The following is a 23,963-nucleotide window of genomic DNA, read 5'->3' as shown; positions in this document are numbered from 1 at the left end:
GAGTGTCACCGAAACACAAGCGCTGTACAGCCTGGAGTCTGCAGGACACAGAGCCCGCTACAGACCTTCATAAAGAGAGAACCCCAATCCCTCCACAAAGTGCCGGCCACAGGGCTACATGGCCCCCACATAAACATTGCCATCCACATGGCCCCCACAAATTGACAATCACAATATCCCCATATATAGTGCCAGTCACATGCTCCCATCACGCAGAGCTTGCCTCAGCCTAATTCACAGTGTGAACCACAGACCGCATGCAGTGCAGACACATTCCCTATAAGTGCCCCCCATATACAGTATCATCCACAGTCCCCTATAGACAGTGGCAGATTCATGCCCACATACAAAGTGCCAGCCACATGCCCCCATATACAGTATCATCCACAGTCCCCTATAGACCGTGGCAGATTCATGCCCACATACAAAGTGCCAGCTACATGCCCCCATATACAGTATCAGTATCATCCACAGTCCCCTATAGACCATGGCAGATTCATGCCCACATACAAAGTGCCAGCCACATGCCCCCATATGCGTATCATCCACAGTCCCCTATAGACAGTGGCAGATTCATGCCCACATACAAAGTGCCAGCCACATGCCCCCATATACAGTACCATACACAGTCCCCTATAGACAGTGGCAGATTCATGCCCACATACAAAGTGCCAGCCACATGCCCCCATATACAGTATCATCCACAGTCCCCTTTAGACAGTGGCAGATTCATGCCCACATACAAAGTGCCAGCCACATGCCCCCATATACAGTATCATCCACAGTCCCCTGTAGACAGTGGCAGATTCATGCCCACATACAAAGTGCCAGCCACATGCCCCCATATACAGTACCATACACAGTCCCCTATAGACAGTGGCAGATTCATGCCCACATACAAAGTGCCAGCCACATGCCCCCATATACAGTATCATCCACAGTCCCCTTTAGACAGTGGCAGATTCATGCCCACATACAAAGTGCCAGCCACATGCCCCCATATACAGTACCATCCACAGTCCCCTATAGACAGTGGCAGATTCATGCCCACATACAAAGTGCCAGCCACATGCCCCCATATACAGTATAATCCACAGTCCCCTATAGACAGTGGCAGATTCATGCCCACATACAAAGTGCCAGCCACATGCCCCACATATACAGTACCATCCACAGTCCCCTGTAGACAGTGGCAGATTCATGCCCACATACAAAGTGCCAGCCACATGCCCCCATATACAGTATCATCCACAGTCCCCTATAGACAGTGGGAGATTCATGCCCACATACAAAGTGCCAGCCCCATGTCCCCATATACAGTATCACCCACAGTGGCAGATACATGCCCCCATACATAGTGTCAGCCATATGCTCCTAATATAAAGTGCTTACCACACCCACTCCTATGCAATGCCAGTTATAGCCCCCCCCCACCATACAGTGCTAGGTGCTTGCCCTCCATTAATGCAGGCAAAGCCCCCCATGCACAGTTTCAGTACCCTCTGCCCATATAGAGAATTCCACCCCACACACATCACTATATAAGCGAGAGGTATTATCAGTGACTGACACTGCCCCCTCCTGGCTGCTTTCATTATGACTCCTCTAAAACAGAGGGGACATTATTGCAGCTTTCTGAATCCTGATGGGTCTCCGGCCCATGGGACCCTTTGAGATTCTGCAGAATAAGGGAGCGGAATCTGGCCATTTAACCCCTTAATTGACAAAGTCAATACTGACTGTGGCGTAACCAGAGGAGTGATATACTTTATACTGTGTATGCAGCAAGCTCCTCAGCTCCCCCTAGTGGTGGCCGCAGGCAGTCAGAATGTTATAATTTAACTGTGACTGTGCAGGAGATTTGGAGCTCTGTATCAGAAAAATAAACCACCGGCTACAGTATATCGATTTACTAAAATAAATGTTAACCTTGATGTAGTCCTGCTCACACAGCTGAAGGTTGGTTACAATATATCGTTGGTAATTCTATGTGTAAACACAGCAGCAGCACAGTTCTTTTTTTCTTCCCTGGACTGCAGGTTGAGAACTCTTACTACACTGATACACTGCAACAACAACTCAGCAGTGAGAAAGTAGAACGCGGCTTGTTTATTATTTTTAAAGGGGGATTATTATGTTTCATGTTACGGTCTCCTGGCGCCCCTCGCATTGGGCGCAGGTGCAGCCAGATCTTAAGTGTGGAGTCTCAGGCGCATTATCAGATCTATTATTTATGAGATGTCTCGTCCAGACTCCCCTATGTCACTTGTATAGGAGACGCTGTCAGGTCGCAGAGGCGACGCCACCGCCATATATTTATATCAGTAATCCGATAAAGTGGATGGACGATGAAGGAAAAACTCCGGCAGGAAGACAAAATGTCACGTCGTGCCCATCCCCCTCCCCAGCTGGACCCCTCTTAAAATGCTCCATTATAAATAGATTAAAACAGGGAAATCCCCGATTCAGCGCAGGGTCCTGGCCGCCATCTTGTCCTCTCTGGCTGCTGGGACGGTAAGATCTGGTGACGCGTATAATAACATGCCGCCAGTCCTAGAGCGCTGACCAGAGGTAATGGGGGGTGGGGGGTACCTGCAAAACTAAGCAGGATTTACCTTCAGGATTCTAGGAAAGCTGGGTGACAACCCGTGTGGACAATCACTTTAAGGGTATGTGCACACACACTAATTACGTCCGTATTTGACGGACGTATTTCGGCCGCAAGTCCCGGACCGAACACAGTGCAGGGAGCCGGGCTCCTAGCATCATACTTATGTACGATGCTAGGAGTCCCTGCCTCTCCGATGAACTACTGTCCCGTACTGAAAACATGATTACAGTACGGGACAGTTGTCCTGCAGCGACTCCTAGCGTCCTACATAACTATGATGCTAGGAGCCCGGCTCCCTGCACTGTGTTCGGTCCGGGACTTGCGGCCGAAATACGTCCGTCAATTACGGACGTAATTAGTGTGTGTGCACATACCCTTAGGCTTTCTTGTCAGTCTATCCTCCGAGTATAGACTTAGGCTTAGATACACTGAATCCTCATCACAGTATCATACATGATAGGCTTAGATATACTGACTCAGCAGACAGTATCACACATGATAGGATTAGATACAGTGGCTCAGCAGACAGTATCACACATGATAGGCTTAGATATACTGACTCAGCAGACAGTATCACACATGATAGGATTAGATACAGTGGCTCAGCAGACAGTATCACACATGATAGGCTTAGATATACTGACTCAGCAGACAGTATCACACATGATAGGATTAGATACAGCTCAGCAGACAGTATCACACATGATAGGATTAGATACAGCAGCTCAGCAGACAGTATCACACATGATAGGATTAGATACACAGCTCAGCAGACAGTATCACACATGATAGGATTAGATACACAGCTCAGCAGACAGTATTACACATGATAGGATTAGATACACAGCTCAGCAGACAGTATCACACATGATAGGATTAGATACAGAGCTCAGCAGACAGTATCACACATGATAGGATTAGATACAGCAGCTCAGCAGACAGTATCACACATGATAGGATTAGATACACAGCTCAGCAGACAGTATCACACATGATAGGATTAGATACACAGCTCAGCAGACAGTATCACACATGATAGGATTAGATACATGGCTCAGCAGATAGTATCACACATGATAGGATTAGATACAGCAGCTCAGCAGACAGTATCACACATGATAGGATTAGATACATGGCTCAGCAGACAGTATCACACATGATAGGATTAGATACACAGCTCAGCAGACAGTATCACACATGATAGGATTAGATACACAGCTCAGCAGACAGTATCACACATGATAGGATTAGATACACAGCTCAGCAGACAGTATCACACATGATAGGATTAGATACACAGCTCAGCAGACAGTATCACACATGATAGGATTAGATACACAGCTCAGCAGACAGTATCACACATGATAGGATTAGATACATGGCTCAGCAGATAGTATCACACATGATAGGATTAGATACACAGCTCAGCAGACAGTATCACACATGATAGGATTAGATACAGTGGCACAGCAGACAGTATCACACATGATAGGATTAGATACACAGCTCAGCAGACAGTATCACACATGATAGGATTAGATACACAGCTCAGCAGACAGTATCACACATGATAGGATTAGATACATGGCTCAGCAGATAGTATCACACATGATAGGATTAGATACAGCAGCTCAGCAGACAGTATCACACATGATAGGATTAGATACATGGCTCAGCAGACAGTATCACACATGATAGGATTAGATACACAGCTCAGCAGACAGTATCACACATGATAGGATTAGATACATGGCTCAGCAGATAGTATCACACATGATAGGATTAGATACACAGCTCAGCAGACAGTATCACACATGATAGGATTAGATACACAGCTCAGCAGACAGTATCACACATGATAGGATTAGATACACAGCTCAGCAGACAGTATCACACATGATAGGATTAGATACACAGCTCAGCAGACAGTATCACACATGATAGGATTAGATACACAGCTCAGCAGACAGTATCACACATGATAGGATTAGATACATGGCTCAGCAGATAGTATCACACATGATAGGATTAGATACACAGCTCAGCAGACAGTATCACACATGATAGGATTAGATACAGTGGCACAGCAGACAGTATCACACATGATAGGATTAGATACACAGCTCAGCAGACAGTATCACACATGATAGGATTAGATACACAGCTCAGCAGACAGTATCACACATGATAGGATTAGATACAGTGGCACAGCAGACAGTATCACACATGATAGGATTAGATACACAGCTCAGCAGACAGTATCACACATGATAGGATTAGATACACAGCTCAGCAGACAGTATCACACATGATAGGATTAGATACACAGCTCAGCAGACAGTATCACACATGATAGGATTAGATACACAGCTCAGCAGACAGTATCACACAAGATAGGCTTAGATACACAGCTCAGCAGACAGTATCACACATGATAGGATGAGATACAGCTCAGCAGACAGTATCACACATGATAGGATTAGATACACAGCTCAGCAGACAGTATCACACATTAAAGGATTAGATACACAGCTCAGCAGACAGTATCACACATGATAGGATTAGATACAGCGGCTCAGTAGACAGTATCACACATGATAGGATTAGATACAGCTCAGCAGACAGTATCACACATGATAGGATTAGATACACAGCTCAGCAGACAGTATCACACATGATAGGATCAGATACACAGCTCAGCAGACAGTATCACACATGATAGGATTAGATACAGCAGCTCAGCAGACAGTATCACACATGATAGGATTAGATACAGCAGCTCAGCAGACAGTATCACACATGATAGGATTAGATACACAGCTCAGCAGACAGTATCACACATGATAGGATTAGATACACAGCTCAGCAAACAGTATCACACATGATAGGATTAGATACACAGCTCAGCAGACAGTATCACACATGATAGGATTAGATACACAGCTCAGCAGACAGTATCACACATGATAGGATTAGATACATGGCTCAGCAGATAGTATCACACATGATAGGATTAGATACACAGCTCAGCAGACAGTATCACACATGATAGGATTAGATACAGTGGCACAGCAGACAGTATCACACATGATAGGATTAGATACACAGCTCAGCAGACAGTATCACACATGATAGGATTAGATACACAGCTCAGCAGACAGTATCACACATGATAGGATCAGATACACAGCTCAGCAGACAGTATCACACATGATAGGATTAGATACAGCAGCTCAGCAGACAGTATCACACATGATAGGATTAGATACAGCAGCTCAGCAGACAGTATCACACATGATAGGATTAGATACACAGCTCAGCAGACAGTATCACACATGATAGGATTAGATACACAGCTCAGCAAACAGTATCACACATGATAGGATTAGATACACAGCTCAGCAGACAGTATCACACATGATAGGATTAGATACACAGCTCAGCAGACAGTATCACACATGATAGGATTAGATACATGGCTCAGCAGATAGTATCACACATGATAGGATTAGATACACAGCTCAGCAGACAGTATCACACATGATAGGATTAGATACACGGCTCAGCAGACAGTATCACACATGATAGGATTAGATACAGTGGCACAGCAGACAGTATCACACATGATAATATTAGATACACAGCTCAGCAGCCAGTATCACACATGATAGGATTAGATACACAGCTCAGCAGACAGTATCACACATGATAGGATTAGATACACAGCTCAGCAGACAGTATCACACATGATAGGATTAGATACACAGCTCAGCAGACAGTATCACACAAGATAGGCTTAGATACACAGCTCAGCAGACAGTATCACACATGATAGGATGAGATACAGCTCAGCAGACAGTATCACACATGATAGGATTAGATACACAGCTCAGCAGACAGTACCACACATGATAGGATTAGATACACTGCTCAGCAGACAGTATCACACTGGATAAGATTAGATAGACAGCTCAGCAGACAGTATCACACATGATAGGATTAGATACACAGCTCAGCAGACAGTATCACACATGATAGGATTAGATACACGGCTCAGCAGACAGTATCACACATGATAGGATTAGATACAGAGCTCAGCAGACAGTATCACACATGATAGGATTAGATACACAGCTCAGCAAACAGTATCACACATGATAGGATTAGATACACAGCTCAGCAGACAGTATCACACATGATAGGATTAGATACAGTGGCACAGCAGACAGTATCACACATGATAGGATTAGATACAGTGGCTCAGCAGATAGTATCACACATGATAGGATTAGATACAGTGTCTCAGCAGACAGTATCACACATGATAGGATTAGATACACAGCTCAGCAGACAGTATAACACATGATAGGATTAGATACACAGCTCAGCAGACAGTATCACACATGATAGTATTAGATACACAGCTCAGCAAACAGTATCACACATGATAGGATTAGATACAGTGGCACAGCAGACCGTATCACACATGATAGGATTAGATACACAGCTCAGCAGACAGTATCACACATGATAGGATTAGATACACAGCTCAGCAGACAGTATCACACATGATAGGATTAGATACACAGCTCAGCAGACAGTATCACACATGATAGGATGAGATACAGCTCAGCAGACAGTATCACACATGATAGGATTAGATACACAGCTCAGCAGACAGTATCACACATGATAGGATTAGATACACAGCTCAGCAGACAGTATCACACATGATAGGATTAGATACACGGCTCAGCAGACAGTATCACACATGATAGGATTAGATACACAGCTCAGCAGACAGTATCACACATGATAGGATTAGATACACAGCTCAGCAGACAGTATCACACAAGATAGGCTTAGATACACAGCTCAGCAGACAGTATCACACATGATAGGATGAGATACAGCTCAGCAGACAGTATCACACATGATAGGATTAGATACACAGCTCAGCAGACAGTATCACACATGATAGGATTAGATACAGTGGCTCAGCAGACAGTATCACACATGATAGGATTAGATACACAGCTCAGCAGACAGTATAACACATGATAGGATTAGATACACAGCTCAGCAGACAGTATCACACATGGTAGGATTAGATACACAGCTCAGCAGACAGTATCACACATGATAGGATTAGATACACAGCTCAGCAGACAGTACCACACATGATAGGATTAGATACACTGCTCAGCAGACAGTATCACACTGGATAAGATTAGATAGACAGCTCAGCAGACAGTATCACACATGATAGGATTAGATACACAGCTCAGCAGACAGTATCACACATGATAGGATTAGATACACGGCTCAGCAGACAGTATCACACATGATAGGATTAGATACAGAGCTCAGCAGACAGTATCACACATGATAGGATTAGATACACAGCTCAGCAAACAGTATCACACATGATAGGATTAGATACACAGCTCAGCAGACAGTATCACACATGATAGGATTAGATACAGTGGCACAGCAGACAGTATCACACATGATAGGATTAGATACAGTGGCTCAGCAGATAGTATCACACATGATAGGATTAGATACAGTGTCTCAGCAGACAGTATCACACATGATAGGATTAGATACACAGCTCAGCAGACAGTATAACACATGATAGGATTAGATACACAGCTCAGCAGACAGTATCACACATGATAGGATTAGATACACAGCTCAGCAGACAGTATCACACATGATAGGATTAGATACATGGCTCAGCAGACAGTATCACACATGATAGTATTAGATACACAGCTCAGCAAACAGTATCACACATGATAGGATTAGATACAGTGGCACAGCAGACCGTATCACACATGATAGGATTAGATACACAGCTCAGCAAACAGTATCACACATGATAGGATTAGATACACAGCTCAGCAGACAGTATCACACATGATAGGATGAGATACAGCTCAGCAGACAGTATCACACATGATAGGATTAGATACACAGCTCAGCAGACAGTATCACACATGATAGGATTAGATACACAGCTCAGCAGACAGTATCACACATGATAGGATTAGATACACGGCTCAGCAGACAGTATCACACATGATAGGATTAGATACAGCAGCTCAGCAGACAGTATCACACATGATAGGATTAGATACACAGCTCAGCAGACAGTATCACACTGGATAAGATTAGATACACAGCTCAGCAGACAGTATCACACATGATAGGATTAGATACACAGCTCAGCAGACAGTATCACACATGATAGGATTAGATACAGCAGCTCAGCAGACAGTATCACACATGATGGGATTAGATACATGGCTCAGCAGACAGTATCACACATGATAGGATTAGATACACTGCTCGGCATACAGTATCACACATGATAGGATTAGATACAGCAGCTCAGCAGACAGTATCACACATGATAGGATTAGATACACAGCTCAGCAGACAGTATCACACATGATAGGATTAGATACACAGCTCAGCAGACAGTATCACACATGATAGGATTAGATACACAGCTCAGCAGACAGTATCACACATGATAGGATTAGATACACAGCTCAGCAGACAGTATTACACATGATAGGATTACATACACAGCTCAGCAGACAGTATCACACATGATAGGATTAGATACACAGCTCAGCAGACAGTATCACACATGATAGGATTAGATACACAGTTCAGCAGACAGTATCACACATGATAGGATTAGATATACAGCTCAGCAGACAGTATCACACATGATAGGATTAGATACACAGCTCTGTAGACAGTATCACACATGATAGGATTAGATATACAGCTCAGCAGACTGTATCACACATGATAGGATTAGATACACAGCTCTGTAGACAGTATCACACATGATAGGATTAGATATACAGCTCAGCAGACTGTATCACACATGATAGGATTAGATACACAGCTCAGCAGACAGTATCACACTGGATAAGATTAGATACACAGCTCAGCAGACAGTATCACACATGATAGGATTAGATACAGCAGCTCAGCAGACAGTATCACACATGATGGGATTAGATACATGGCTCAGCAGACAGTATCACACATGATAGGATTAGATACACTGCTCAGCATACAGTATCACACATGATAGGATTAGATACATAGCTCAGCAGAAAGTATCACACATGATAGGATTAGATACAAAGGCTCAGCAGACAGTATCACACATGATAGGATTAGATACACTGCTCAGCATACAGTATCACACATGATAGGATTAGATACACTGCTCAGCAGACAGTATCACACATGATAGGATTAGATACAGCTCAGCAGACAGTATCACACATGATAGGATTAGATACACAGCTCAGCAGACAGTATCACACATGATAGGATTAGATACACAGCTCAGCAGACAGTATCACACATGATAGGATTAGATACACAGCTCAGCAGACAGTATCACACATGATAGGATTAGATACACAGCTCAGCAGACAGTATCACACATGATAGGATTAGATACACAGCTCTGCACAGTATCACACATGATAGGATTAGATACACAGCTCAGCAGACAGTATCACACATGATAGGATTAGATACACAGCTCAGCAGACAGTATCACACATGATAGGATTAGATATACAGCTCAGCACACAGTATCACACATGATAGGCTAAGACTGGGTTCACACGTGGCGCAAATACTGCGGATTCTCTGCAACGGATGCCGTTGCGGAAAATCTGCAGCATGAGGTTATTTTAACACAGATTATTTTCGACTGTTTTTCGGGCCGTAAACGCCCCGAAAAACGTCTGAAAATACGGGGGCTGAACGCCTCCAAACATCTGCCCATTGATTTTAATGGGAAAAACGGCATTCCGTTCGCACGGGGCGTTTATTATGTGGCCGTTTTTAAAAACGGCGTGTAAAGAAAGCCACGTAAAAAAGAAGCGCATGTCACTTCTTGAGCCGTATTTGGAGCCGTTCTTCATTGGGTCAATAGAAAAACGGTTCCAAAAACGTCCGTAAACAACGCATCAAAAAACGCCTGAAAATCAGGGGCGGTTTTCCCTTGAAAAGCTCTGTATTTTACATCCGTTTTTTGTTAAGAGTGTGAACAGGGCCTTACAGTAGCAGCGGAGGGGATGACATTTATACACATCTCCTCCACACGCTGCGTAAATGATTAGCGGAAAAAAACACTTAGAAATTGACCTGCGGGGCGGTGCTTTATTCCGCAGCTCGTCAATTGTATTTGCGTAATCGCTGTTTTTTTGTTGCGGATTTTCCCCATTTAATGGGGAGGTAAAACCCGCAATAAATAGAAGATATTGCGATTTTTGCGCCGCAAAACCTGCGATTCCATCGCAGAAATCGCAACTCAGAAAAAAAAATCTTATACTTACCAGTCTCCTGGGATAACGTTGCATCCCATGTGACCGCTGCAGCCAATCACAGCCTAGAGCGGTCACATGGGATAAAACGTCATCCCAGGAGGCCGGGCTACAGGACGTTCCACGGATAAGCACGTCCGTTTTTTTCCCCCTCCCCCTTCTGTTTTCCGCAGCATACAATTTGGTGCGGTTTTCCGGCCATAACTCCCTGCGCCCGCCATGGTCCACACGCTGTCTCCTTTACGCAGCGTATCCGCCCTGTGTGAACTTACCCCATGGTCCTATTAATACAGCCCGATGTGCGCCGTGTAAACGAGTAGCGATCACGAGACAGCGCGTTGATCGGCGCTCGTTTGTTCCTTTCAATGACCGCTTGTGTATAGGGACGAGCGCTCCTTCCGCCGATCCTCATACATTTTCATCATGTCGGCAGCGTATCTCCCGCATTACACAAGAATATGCGCTGCCGGCAACGATGGATTTTAATTCTGCATAAAATAGCAGATCGGCCGATGAACGGGGCCTCCCATACACCTCGCTTTCCATAGGATCAGCCCCTGCTGTATACAGTATATACCTACCTGTGGACTGTACCTTTAAGACAGAAGCTATAATACAGAGCGCAGGTTCTTACCCAGAGCCAGGAAGGAATAAACCCACTGGAGCACGGCCACCGTCTGCAGCCGCCGTTCTAGGGGAATGGACCGCGAGGCAAATTCAATGGCCATGTTGTGAGCGCAGCGTCGTACACGGAGATCTCCTGCGGACTGGATATTGGGGTTCAAAGTCTGCCTGATACTAGACGACGTGTCGCAATGTGAACGCGGCTCTGCTGGGTGAGGTGAAGACTCCAGCCGGCCGTGTTTGCACATGGGACTGACGATTTGTGATGTCAGCCACTCCGTTATCAGCCCGGAGATTATACAGATCCATGCGGCCCTGCACCGACCTGCCAAATAAGCGCAAACTTATCATCGTAATTAACCCATGGAGGCACAGAACTGATCTGCAATTCAATATAAAGGATTTTGCTCTATGCATTAAACTCATTTCTTTGAAGTGCTGATAGTTTGTTACAATGTATCAGTGCAGGTCAAATGTATCAGTCTAGTGTTCAGTCTGTTTACCTCACAGAGGATTGCGTAGACTGGAACAAGTGCAACAAACCATCAGCTGTGAGAAGTATCAGGTCAGGACAGGTTTTCAGCCTCTGGATCAGGGACCAAATGCAACATCTGTAACTGGGCCCCCACCTACCGCCTCATGTATAATACGGGCGTCTTTGGGCCCCCTCTGGCACCATGTACGGGTGTCTCTGCACCCTGTGTAACTGCACCCCTGCTCTGGATATTATAAAGAGAATGTTTTTCTTTACTGACAGCAAGCAGAGATGCTGAAAATGGCAGGGAATTGAAACAGAAAGTATATTAGTAATTGGCAGAACTTTTCATTACATTATGATGATTTAGTTATCTCCATTTATTAGGTTCTGTGACTTTTAACCCTTCCCCAACATCCGCCGTGTATTTCTGCAGACCACCTTACATGTTTGGCGGGGTGACGGCACCGTATACTACAGCGGACACTCTGCTGTAACGACCAGATTTAACCTCTCCTTCCTAGGAGACGCCAGCGCTCACTTCCGCTCCAGTCCGCTGTGTCCCGTATGGTGCACGTACACGCTCGTGCCCGGTCTTAAAGGGCCAGCGCGTGCACATTTGGAAATCATCATTATCAACTACACATGATTTCCTGGACTATAAGAAGGGCCCTGCCCTTCTGATCCTTGCCTGAGCGTTGTCAGTGTATCCCATGTCAGTCTTGCAAATGGTCCCTTAGTGTTTCCCAGTTCCAGTTGTTACCCGTTCCCTGTTACCTGTATCCCGTGCTGTGTTCTACTGCACCTGCTGTCGTTTGCCACGTCCAGTGTCTTCTGCCACGTCTATTATTATTCGCCATGTCTGGTGCAACCTGCTGCACCCACCTCCATCCGTGCTGAGGCCTCAGCCACTGTCTGGACTAGTTCAGATACCCGTGTGTTACGAACTGCTATAGACTCTTGTATAGACTGTGACTAGGCCAGCTGCCTCTCTGCTACGGCGGAGCGGCCTAGTGGGTCCACATACCCTGTGACCGTGACATATATCCATGTCAAAGGCCCTTTCTGTGCCTCTGATTGGCCGAGAGGTCTCAGTGAGATTTGGGGTATATAATAATCATTACTACGGGAAGCTTGTGGTGGGTGTAAATGCATCTACTACCTCACCGCTATAAGAGTATGTCCTCATTTAACCTGTTAGTGACTGCCCATAGGTGTTTCTACGGCTGCCACGAACGGGCTTTATTCCGATGCAGTGGCCTTTTTATGGCACTATATCGGAATAAACAAACACCGCCGGGCGAGATCGATATCAGTATCGATCCTGCATGTTTAACCCCTCAGATACGACGCTCAATAGCGGACGTTGCATCGGAGTGGTTTTGGAGGGAGGTGCATCCCTCTCAAACCCCACCGGCACCCTGCAATGCAATCGCAGGGTGCTGGCATTTCTATGGCAGCCGGGGGCCTAATAAAGACCCCAGGTCTGACTCTAGTTAATGCCTGCTAGGACATGCCAGAGGCATGGCCTAGCATATGCCTGTCCGTTTTACACAGACAAGCAGTAATACACCCAGTGGCGGATTAAGAAGACCATGGGCCCTGGGCTGTTACCCAAATTTGGGCCCCCCTTCTCCACAGCCACCCTGCCGCGCTGTAACTATTGCTAACACTACCTTTTTGCACAAGCATTAACAAATGGGTGTTACGATTCCCCTTCCACAGGGATGTGTCCCTACATACTGACAGTATCACACTGTGCAGGGACACAGCGCCAACCCCCCATGTAGCTAGAGCCACACACACCCCTGTAGATAGAGCCACACACACACCCCCTGTAGATAGCGCCACACACACACCCCCTGTAGATAGAGCCACACACACACCCCCTGTAGATAGCATCACACAGCCCCCTATAGATAGCATCACACAGCCCCCTATAGATAGCATCACACAGCCCCCTATAGATAGCATCACACAGCCCCCTATAGATAGCATCACACAGCCCCCTATAGATAGCATCACACAGCCCCCTATAGATAGCATCACACAGCACTCCCCCTTATATATAGAACAAGTAGAAATTATCGAGGCACTCACCGGATATTCAACAAACTTCTTTATTTCTGGATCTCGGTCAGGATGTGGAATTAGCTTACGGCCGTTTCACGTGCATACACGCTTCCTCAAGGCCTTTTACTCCATTTACACAAGTGTTTCTGGTTCAGCAGTGAATAGCGCTATACAGCCCCCCCTTGTATATAGTGCCACACAGCGCTCCCCCCTTGTATATAGTGCCACACAGCGCTCCCCCCTTGTATATAGTGCCACACAGCGCTCCCCCCTTGTATATAGTGCCACACAGCGCTCCCCCCTTGTATATAGTGCCACACAGCACTCCCTTCCTTATATATAGTGCCACACAGCGCTCCCCCCCTTGTATATAGTGCCACACAGCACTCCCTTCCTTATATATAGTGCCACACAGCGCTCCCCCCCTTGTATATAGTGCCACACAGCACTCCCCCCTTGTATATAGTGCCACACAGCACTCCCCCCTTGTATATAGTGCCACACAGCACTCCCTTCCTTATATATAGTGCCACACAGCGCTCCCCCTTGCATATAGGGCCACACAGCGCTCCCCCCCTTGTATATAGTTCTACACAGCCCTCCTCCCCCTGTATATAGCACTACACAGCCCCCTCTCCCTGTATATAGTGCTACACAGCGTCGCTACAGTGCAGCCCTGGGATGACATTTTATCCCATATGGCTGCTGCAGCCTGTGATTGGCCTGTGATTGGCTGCAGCGGTCACATGGGGTGAAACGTCATCCCAGGAGGCCGGCCTGGACCAAGAAACAGAATTCTGGGCAAGTATAAGATTTTTATTTTTTCTAAATTGCGTTTTTACATAACATCTGTTATTTGTTGCAGATTTTACCTCCCCATTGAATTAAATGGGGAAAACCATAAACAAATGAGCAGCGTTTACGCAAATACAATTGACATGCTGCGGAATAAAAAACCGCACCGCAGCTTTTTATTTCCCACTTATCATTTACGCTGCGTGTGGAAGAGAATGGTTCACATCTAATCTACTCTGCTGCTACTGTATTAGGGCTTGTCCTCACTTAACGGAATTGCTGCGTATTTTCCGCCCGGAAAATACGCAGAATACGGTAGCAGCAAAGTGAGTGAAATTTACCAAATCTCATCCAGACGCTGCGTAAAATTTCCGACCAGACATTTTTTCCTGTGGTGCGTATTTCTGGTACTGCAGCATGTCAATTCCTGCTGCGGAAAGTGGACAGAATTGCTGCGTTTTTTCAGAGGAGACGTCACCATCTCCCAACATTGAGAAAAACGCAGCAAAATACGCACCATTTTCTGCAGCAAAAATTCTGCTAGTTTCTGCGGAATTGCTGCAGAAATATATATATATATATATATATATATATATATATACATACACATTATATACACACACACACACACACACATTATACACATCACAGACACACATGAGTATGCACATTATACACATATAAAGTACACATTGTAAACACACATGCACTTACCTTTTATGTAGGATATTTGTGAGTCTTCACTGCAGCTCTTCTCCTGCTCACAGCCCGACACAGAGCCCGCCGACAGTCTACTCTCCCCCATGTCCCGACAGCTAGCAGCAGGAGGAGAGATGTTTAGAGCAGGGAAGGAGGCTGGAGGGGGAGCTTCTAAAGCAGCATAGACCACGGATGCTAAGTAGGAACGAAGCTGCCCTCACAGTCCTGGCACCGGGGCTCCCTCCGGTGCTAGCGACGCCACTGGGCATGATGGGGTTCGGGTGGCTATGGGCCCCCTGGGAGCCTTGTGCCCCGGGCAGCCGCACGAACCGCCATAATGATAATCCGCCACTGAATACACCGCAATACAAAAGTACTGCAGTGTATTATAAAAGCGATCAGGTGATCGCATAGTGAAGTCCCCTAGTGGGACTAGTAAAAAAGTAAAAAAAAGTTTAATAAAGTTAATAATAAATAAATACAAATTCAAAGTAAAAAAAAAAATGAAAAACCCACTTTTGCCCCCTACAAAATGCATTATTATAAAAAAAAAAAAAGTAAAAAAGTTACACATATTTGGTATCGCCGCGTCCATAATGACCCAAACTATAAAGCTTTTATGTTATTTAACCCGCTCGGCGAACACCGTAAACAATAAAATAAAAAACAATGCGAGAATTGCTGTTTTCTGTACATCCTGCCTTAAAGAAAATGTGATAAAAATTAGCAAAAAGTCGCATCTACTCCAAAATGGTACCAGTAAAAACTACAAGTCGTTACACAAAAAAAATCCCTCAAACAGCTGCATCAGCGGAAAAATAAAAAAGTTATGGCTCTTCAAATATGGAGACACAAAATCAAATAATTTTGGAAAACTCGATAAATTGTAACGACTCGCTGAATAAAGTTATTGTGTTATTTATACCACAGGGGAAACGGTGTAAAATTGGGACGCAAAAAAGAGTGGCGAAATGTCTGGTTTTTTTTCTATTCCCCCCCCAAAAAATATCATAATAGTTAATGAATAAATGGTGCTATTAAAAAAATACAACTTGTCCCGCAAAAAACAAGACATTATACAGCTATGTCGACGCAAAAATAAAAATGTTATAAATCTTTGAATGAGATGATGGAAAAACGTAAAAAAATAGCTTTCTCATTAAGGACTAAAATAGGCTGGTCACTAAGGGGTTAAGGGGGGTCTATTCCAGTTTGTGATGATTTTTTTTGCACTTCACCATCTTGTCCACTAGATGGCAGTCTAAAGAATACTTTTTTTAATAATTCTTCAAAAATAACATTAGTCTATCATTTTCTTTATTAACTGGGCTGACTTTTATTCATCAAGAGCAGGAAATAATCTGACGTTCAGTTCTCTGCAGTTAATCGGAGCACAAGCGAACCTCCACTTCTTCAATCTATCATAACAATATCTAGTGTAAAATCATTTTCATTATCAGGGTTGGCATTAAGGGGGGCGGTAAACCAGTCATTTATGCAGAACCAGAGCTTCAAGATAAAGTGGCCCCAGTGGAGTCAAGTAATCGGTCCTACATCATAATAGGACTACTGGCTGAAAGGAGGGCAATGGGGGTAAAGAGACTGTAGTACCACCCAATTAATAGTGCCATATTGTGCCTAAGTACTCTGCATTCACATGCACCATGTCAAGGGAATATATTCTTGATTTTGTTTAAAAAAATACCCCCCAAAATGAGTGTCACCACTTGGAAAGCTTTCTTCAATTGATGTTGGCAATGTGGTTGGCATTTGTAGGGACACTCTGGCTGGTAATTTGGGGGCAAACATTGGTAGAGGGAGCTTGAGTGAGTTGTAGCTTATTTTTATATATCATATAGCGTGCACATAATACTAAAGTGTCCATATAATAGTACCATAAAGTAAATACCTAAAAGCGCAATACAGTGCACAAATAATCCGCCGCCATAGGGTACCTAACAACAGTGCTATAAAGTGCCCTAATAATACTGCCATACAGTGCACAAATAATCAGCCGCCATAGGGTACAAAACAACAGTGCTGTAAAGTGCCCTAATAATACTGCCATACAGAACACAAATAATCAGCCGCCATAGGGTAGAAAACAACAGTGCTATAAAGTGCCCTAATAATACTGCCATACAGTGCACAAATAATCAGCCGCCATAGGGTAGAAAACAACAGTGCTATAAAGTGCCCTAATAATACTGCCATACAGTGCACAAATAATCAGCCGCCATAGGGTACAAAACAACAGTGCTATAAAGTGCCCTAATAATACTGCCATACAGTGCACAAATAATCAGCCGCCATAGGGTACAAAAACAACAGTGCTGTAAAGTGCCCTAATAATACTGCCATACAGAACACAAATAATCCGCCGCCATAGGGTAGAAAACAACAGTGCTATAAAGTGCCCTAATAATACTGCCATACAGAACACAAATAATCAGCCGCCATAGGGTAGAAAACAACAGTGCTGTAAAGTGCCCTAATAATAATGCCATACAGTGCACAAATAATCAGCCGCCATAGGGTAGAAAACAACAGTGCTGTAAAGTGCCCTAATAATACTGCCATACAGTGCACAAATAATCAGCCGCCATAGGGTACAAAACAACAGTGCTGTAAAGTGCCCTAATAATACTGCCATACAGAACACAAATAATCAGCCGCCATAGGGTACAAAACAACAGTGCTGTAAAGTGCCCTAATAATACTGCCATACAGTGCACAAATAATCAGCCGCCATAGGGTAGAAAACAACAGTGCTATAAAGTGCCCTAATAATACTGCCATACAGTGCACAAATAATCAGCCGCCATAGGGTACAAAACAACAGTGCTGTAAAGTGCCCTAATAATACTGCCATACAGAACACAAATAATCAGCCGCCATAGGGTAGAAAACAACAGTGCTGTAAAGTGCCCTAATAATACTGCCATACAGTGCACAAATAATCAGCCGCCATAGGGTAGAAAACAACAGTGCTGTAAAGTGCCCTAATAATACTGCCATACAGTGCACAAATAATCAGCCGCCATAGGGTACAAAACAACAGTGCTATAAAGTGCCCTAATAATACTGCCATACAGTGCACAAATAATCAGTCGCCATAGGGTAGAAAACAACAGTGCTATAAAGTGCCCTAATAATACTGCCATACAGAACACAAATAATCAGCCGCCATAGGGTAGAAAACAACAGTGCTATAAAGTGCCCTAATAATACTGCCATACAGTGCACGAATAATCCGCCGCCATAGGGTACAAAACAACAGTGCTGTAAAGTGCCCTAATAATACTGCCATACAGTGCACAAATAATCAGCCGCTATAGGGTAGAAAACAACAGTGCTATAAAGTGCCCTAATAATACTGCCATACAGAACACAAATAATCAGCCGCCATAGGGTAGAAAACAACAGTGCTATAAAGTGCCCTAATAATACTGTCATACAGTGCACAAATAATCAGCCGCCATAGGGTAGAAAACAACAGTGCTATAAAGTGCCCTAATAATACTGCCATACAGTGCACACAAGATAGCGCATAGTGGAAAAAGCATAACAATACCATAAAGAGTCCAAATAATATCATCCCATAGTGCACAAATAACGAAAACGGTACAAACAATCCACCATACATGACACCTATCATATCTCTTTACCTCTCCACCTATGATACTCCATGCAGCGGTGGGACGCAGTGCTTTGCTCAGCACTTCTATGTCCTGGAGAGGTCATCTGTCTGGTCAGGGCGGCTGACCGTAAAGAGGACACCAAAGACTATTGATTGAAATGTTCAGGAAATGACCCCTGTTGTATTATTAACGAACACCTCGGGGAACAAGGAACATGATGCAGTGGCGCTGTCAACGTTAATGATTTTTGTTGCATATTCTTTGGTGAGGATTAATCTCAGAACATCCCTTTCCCTGTTGTGAACCTACCATAGGGGCAGAAGACACATCTGTAGTAAGGGCCATCCTAGCATTGAACTGAAATTACTCTTATGGTTGCTACCTGGAGCCACCACTAGGGGGAGCTCACTTCAGATTTATACAGCTCCCAAATGCAGTGAGCTCCCTCTAGTGGTGGCTGCAGACAGTCAGAATTATATCATTTATTAAGTATAGCTCTCCTATGTGTGAATATTTACTTCTAGACACAAAAAATGTGCAGATTTATCACCGTCCATGCAGCAATATCAAATTCAAACACAGCTTCAAGCCATGTATATTCACTACTACTCCTAGCAGTACAGTTATGAGCACAAGTCTCCCATATTTATAGTAACCTCAAGTTGTCATAATCAGATGTAAACCACATATGTTTGGCCAGGTAATAATCTGCTAAGCACCTCAAATTCTATGTAGAGTTTTCCACCAATTTGTTAATGCCCCAATTCATCTAAAAATGTAGCCACAAACACTATTTGTGTCTACAGCTCCTAAAAAAAGATCTATGTCTCCATGGTAACAGACTACAAAGAAACCCTGTGTAGTCTGATCCTGCATCCTGATCCGTTTTTCTATCTTTCATCTGACCCTTCTTCTACTGTTTGTAGGTTATCAAGAGGGAGCAGAGGAACTCATGATTGAAGGATCAGACTACACAGGGATTGTTTGTAGTCTGTAACCATGTAAACACATTGGTCTGCCTGGGAAAACTGTACTGTACATAAAACGGGAGGCTTTGAAATCAATAATTAGCAGGGGGTCCACATACTTTTGCCCATATCGTGTACCTATACCCACTACATATACCTATACCAACTATATATGCCTATAAAATTTCAGTCAACAGCAATTTTCAATGTAATTGGAGCTGCACCACAGACAAGGTGTGAGTCCATCCATAGTATATATTGTACCATGTCTTACCCAGTATATAACGCTCCCGGTGGGGCTGTGTATAGATGTGACTTACTGCAGGTGCATCTGTTATATAACACTGCAGATTCTTCTATCATACTGGAATAATAACCAACAGTCCTCCTCTCCCTGTGCTGTCAGCTCTTCTGCCAAGTACCTGCTGAGCCAACACCCTGACCCCAAACCCCCTCCCATCCCCCCCCCCCCTACATAGGCCTCCTGTAACAAAGATACTGCTCTCCCAGCTCAGCACTTTCCCACAAATGTCCATTCATGCGTGACAGGAACCATTCATTATTTACTAGAAGCCCACTCCTCACCACAGGGAGGAGGGGGAGGGGGATCTGGGCATGAAAAGGTCCTATATAGCCAGCACAGGGTTAAACATAACCAGTGACCAATTGTGAATAAAAACCCCAGTGATGAGATATATACATCAAACAAGTCACACATCGTAGTAATAATTATTTTCTGAATATCCCTCCCATCATGCCTCAGGACGAATCAATGCTTTACCCTGGGATAAGTTTCCGGCAATGTACAATGGTGTCTCCTGCTGAGTAATGAACTGTGTAGGGGCTGCCAAAACAAGTGGGGGGAAACCAAGGGACAACTGCTCTGAGAAACTTTCTGGATCACAAAAGTGATCCGCCATCAGTTACAAGACTTTTACTCCATTAGAACTACTATAATACTGCCCCCTATGTACAAGTACATAACTACTATAATACTGCCCCTATATACAAGAATATAACTACTATAATACTCCCCCTACATACAAGAATATAACTACTATAATACTGCCCCTATATACAAGAATATAACTACTATAATACTCCCCCTACATACAAGAATATAACTACTATAATACTGACCCCTATATACAAGAATATAACTACTATAATACTGCTCCTATATACAAGAATATAACTACTATACTACTGCCCCCTATATACAAGAATATAACTACTATAATACTCCCCCTACATACAAGAATATAACTACTATAATACTGTCCCTATATACAAGAATATAACTACTATAATACTGTTCACTATATACAATAATATAACTACTATAATACTGCCCCCTATATACAAGAATATAACTACTATAATACTCCCCCTACATACAAGAATATAACTACTATAATACTGTCCCTATATACAAGAATATAACTACTATAATACTGTTCACTATATACAAGAATATAACTACTATAATACTGCCCCCTATATACAAGTACATAACTACTATAATACTGCCCCTATATACAAGAATATAACTACTATAATACTGCCCCTATATACAAGAATATAACTACTATAATACTGCCCCCTATATACAAGAATATAACTACTATAATACTGCCCCTATATTCAAGAATATAACTACTATAATACTGCCCCTATATACAGGAATATAACTACTATAATACTGCCCCTATATACAACAATATAACTACTATAATACTGCCCCTATATACAAGAATATAACTACTATAATACTGCCCCCTATATACAAGAATATAACTACTATAATACTGCCTCCTATATACAAGAATATAACTACTATAATACTGGTCATATATACAAGAATATAACTACTATAATACTGCCCCCTATATACAAGAATATAACTACTATAATACTGCCCCCTATATACAAGAATATAACTACTATAATACTGCCCCCTATATACAAGAATATAACTACTATAATACTGCTCCTACATACAAGAATATAACTACTATAATACTGGTCATATATACAAGAATATAACTACTATAATACTGCCCCCTATATACAAGAATATAACTACTATAATACTGCTTCTATATACAAGAATATAACTACTATAATACGGCCCCCTATATACAGGAATATAACTACTATAATACTGCTCCTATATACAAGAATATAACTACTATAATACGGCCCCTATATACAAGAATATAACTACTATAATACTGCCCCCTATACACAATATAAATACTATAATACTGCCCCTATATACAAGAATATAACTACTATAATACTACCCCTATATACAAGAATATAACTACTATAATACTGCTCCTATATACAAGAATATAACTACTATAATACTACCCCTATATACAAGAATATAACTGCTATAACACTGCCCATATATACAAGAATATAACTACTATAATACTACCCCTATATACAAGAATATAACTAAAACACTGCCCATATATACGAGAATATAACTACTATAACACTGCTCCTATATACAAGAATATAACTACTATAATACTGCCCCTATATACAAGAATATAACTACTATAATACTGCCCCCTATATACAAGAATATAACTACTATAATACTGCTCCCTATATACAAGAATATAACTACTATAATACTGCCTCCTATATACAAGAATATAACTAGTATAATACTGCTCCTATATACAAGAATATAACTACTATAATACTGCCCCTATATACAAGAATATAACTACTATAATACTGCCCCTATATACAATAATATAACTACTATAATACTGTCCCCTATATACAAGAATATAACTACTATAATACTGCTCCCTATATACAAGAATATAACTACTATAATACTGCCTCCTATAGATAAGAATATAACTACTATAATACTGCTCCCTATATACAAGAATATAACTACTATAATACTGCCCTCTATATACAAGAATATAACTACTATAATACTGCCCCTATATACAAGAATATAACTACTATAATACTGCCCCCTATATACAAGTACATAACTACTATAATACTGCCCCTATATACAAGAATATAACTACTATAATACTGCCCCCTATATACAAGAATATAACTACTATAATACTGCTCCTACATACAAGAATATAACTACTATAAGGGCGGGTTCACACATGGCGGAATTCCACTTAAATTCCGCTGCGGACACTCCGCAGCGTTAATCCGCAGCGGAGCCGTTTCTCCATTGACTTTCACTTTAATTTAGCAGTGTTCGTTTACACGATGCGTACAATTCCGCTGCGGAGCATAGGCTGCGGAGCGGAATTTGGTGTCCGCAGCATGCTCTGTCTGTTGCGGAGCAGTGGCGGACTCATGGCGGAATTTCTCCATTGACTTCAATGGAGATTCTAAGTTCCGCAATGAAGTCCGCAGCTGTCATGCACATGTCATGTGTGCTGCGGATGCGTCTTGCTTTTTTAACTTGACATTTCTTCATTCTGGCTGGACCTAGGTATTTCTAGGTCTACAGCCAGACTGAGGAAGTCAATGGGGCTCCCGTAATGACGGGAGCGTTGCTAGGAGACGTCTGTAAATAGTCACTGTCCAGGGTGCTGAAAGAGTTAAGCGATCGGCAGTAACTGTTTCTGCACCCGGGACAGTGACTACCGATCCCAATATACATGTATCTGTAAAAAAACATATAAGTTCATACTTACC

The 23,963-nt window shown here is 43.0% G+C and overlaps 1 protein-coding gene across 2 annotated transcripts in view; it reads right to left on the bottom strand.

The window, feature by feature from the left end:
• MOGAT2 (monoacylglycerol O-acyltransferase 2) overlaps window positions 1–19,426 on the bottom strand; it is a 115,773-nt gene extending 96,347 nt beyond the window's left edge. Inside the window, exon 1 of one of the 2 annotated variants that reach the window (XM_075851337.1) lies at window positions 19,318–19,426. In XM_075851337.1, coding sequence (XP_075707452.1) covers window positions 19,318–19,393 — 76 coding nt within the window. In that variant the 5' untranslated portion in view covers window positions 19,394–19,426. Of the gene's footprint in view, window positions 1–11,617; window positions 11,802–19,317 lie in introns of those variants that run through there. The other variant, XM_075851336.1, reaches the window with a different exon arrangement.
• Window positions 19,427–23,963: the final 4,537 nt, after the last annotated feature.

This window comes from Rhinoderma darwinii, chromosome 2 (genome assembly GCF_050947455.1).
Source record: "Rhinoderma darwinii isolate aRhiDar2 chromosome 2, aRhiDar2.hap1, whole genome shotgun sequence".
In the NCBI taxonomy this organism is placed as follows: domain Eukaryota; kingdom Metazoa; phylum Chordata; class Amphibia; order Anura; family Rhinodermatidae; genus Rhinoderma; species Rhinoderma darwinii.
This window is presented reverse-complemented; position numbering and strand designations above follow the sequence as displayed.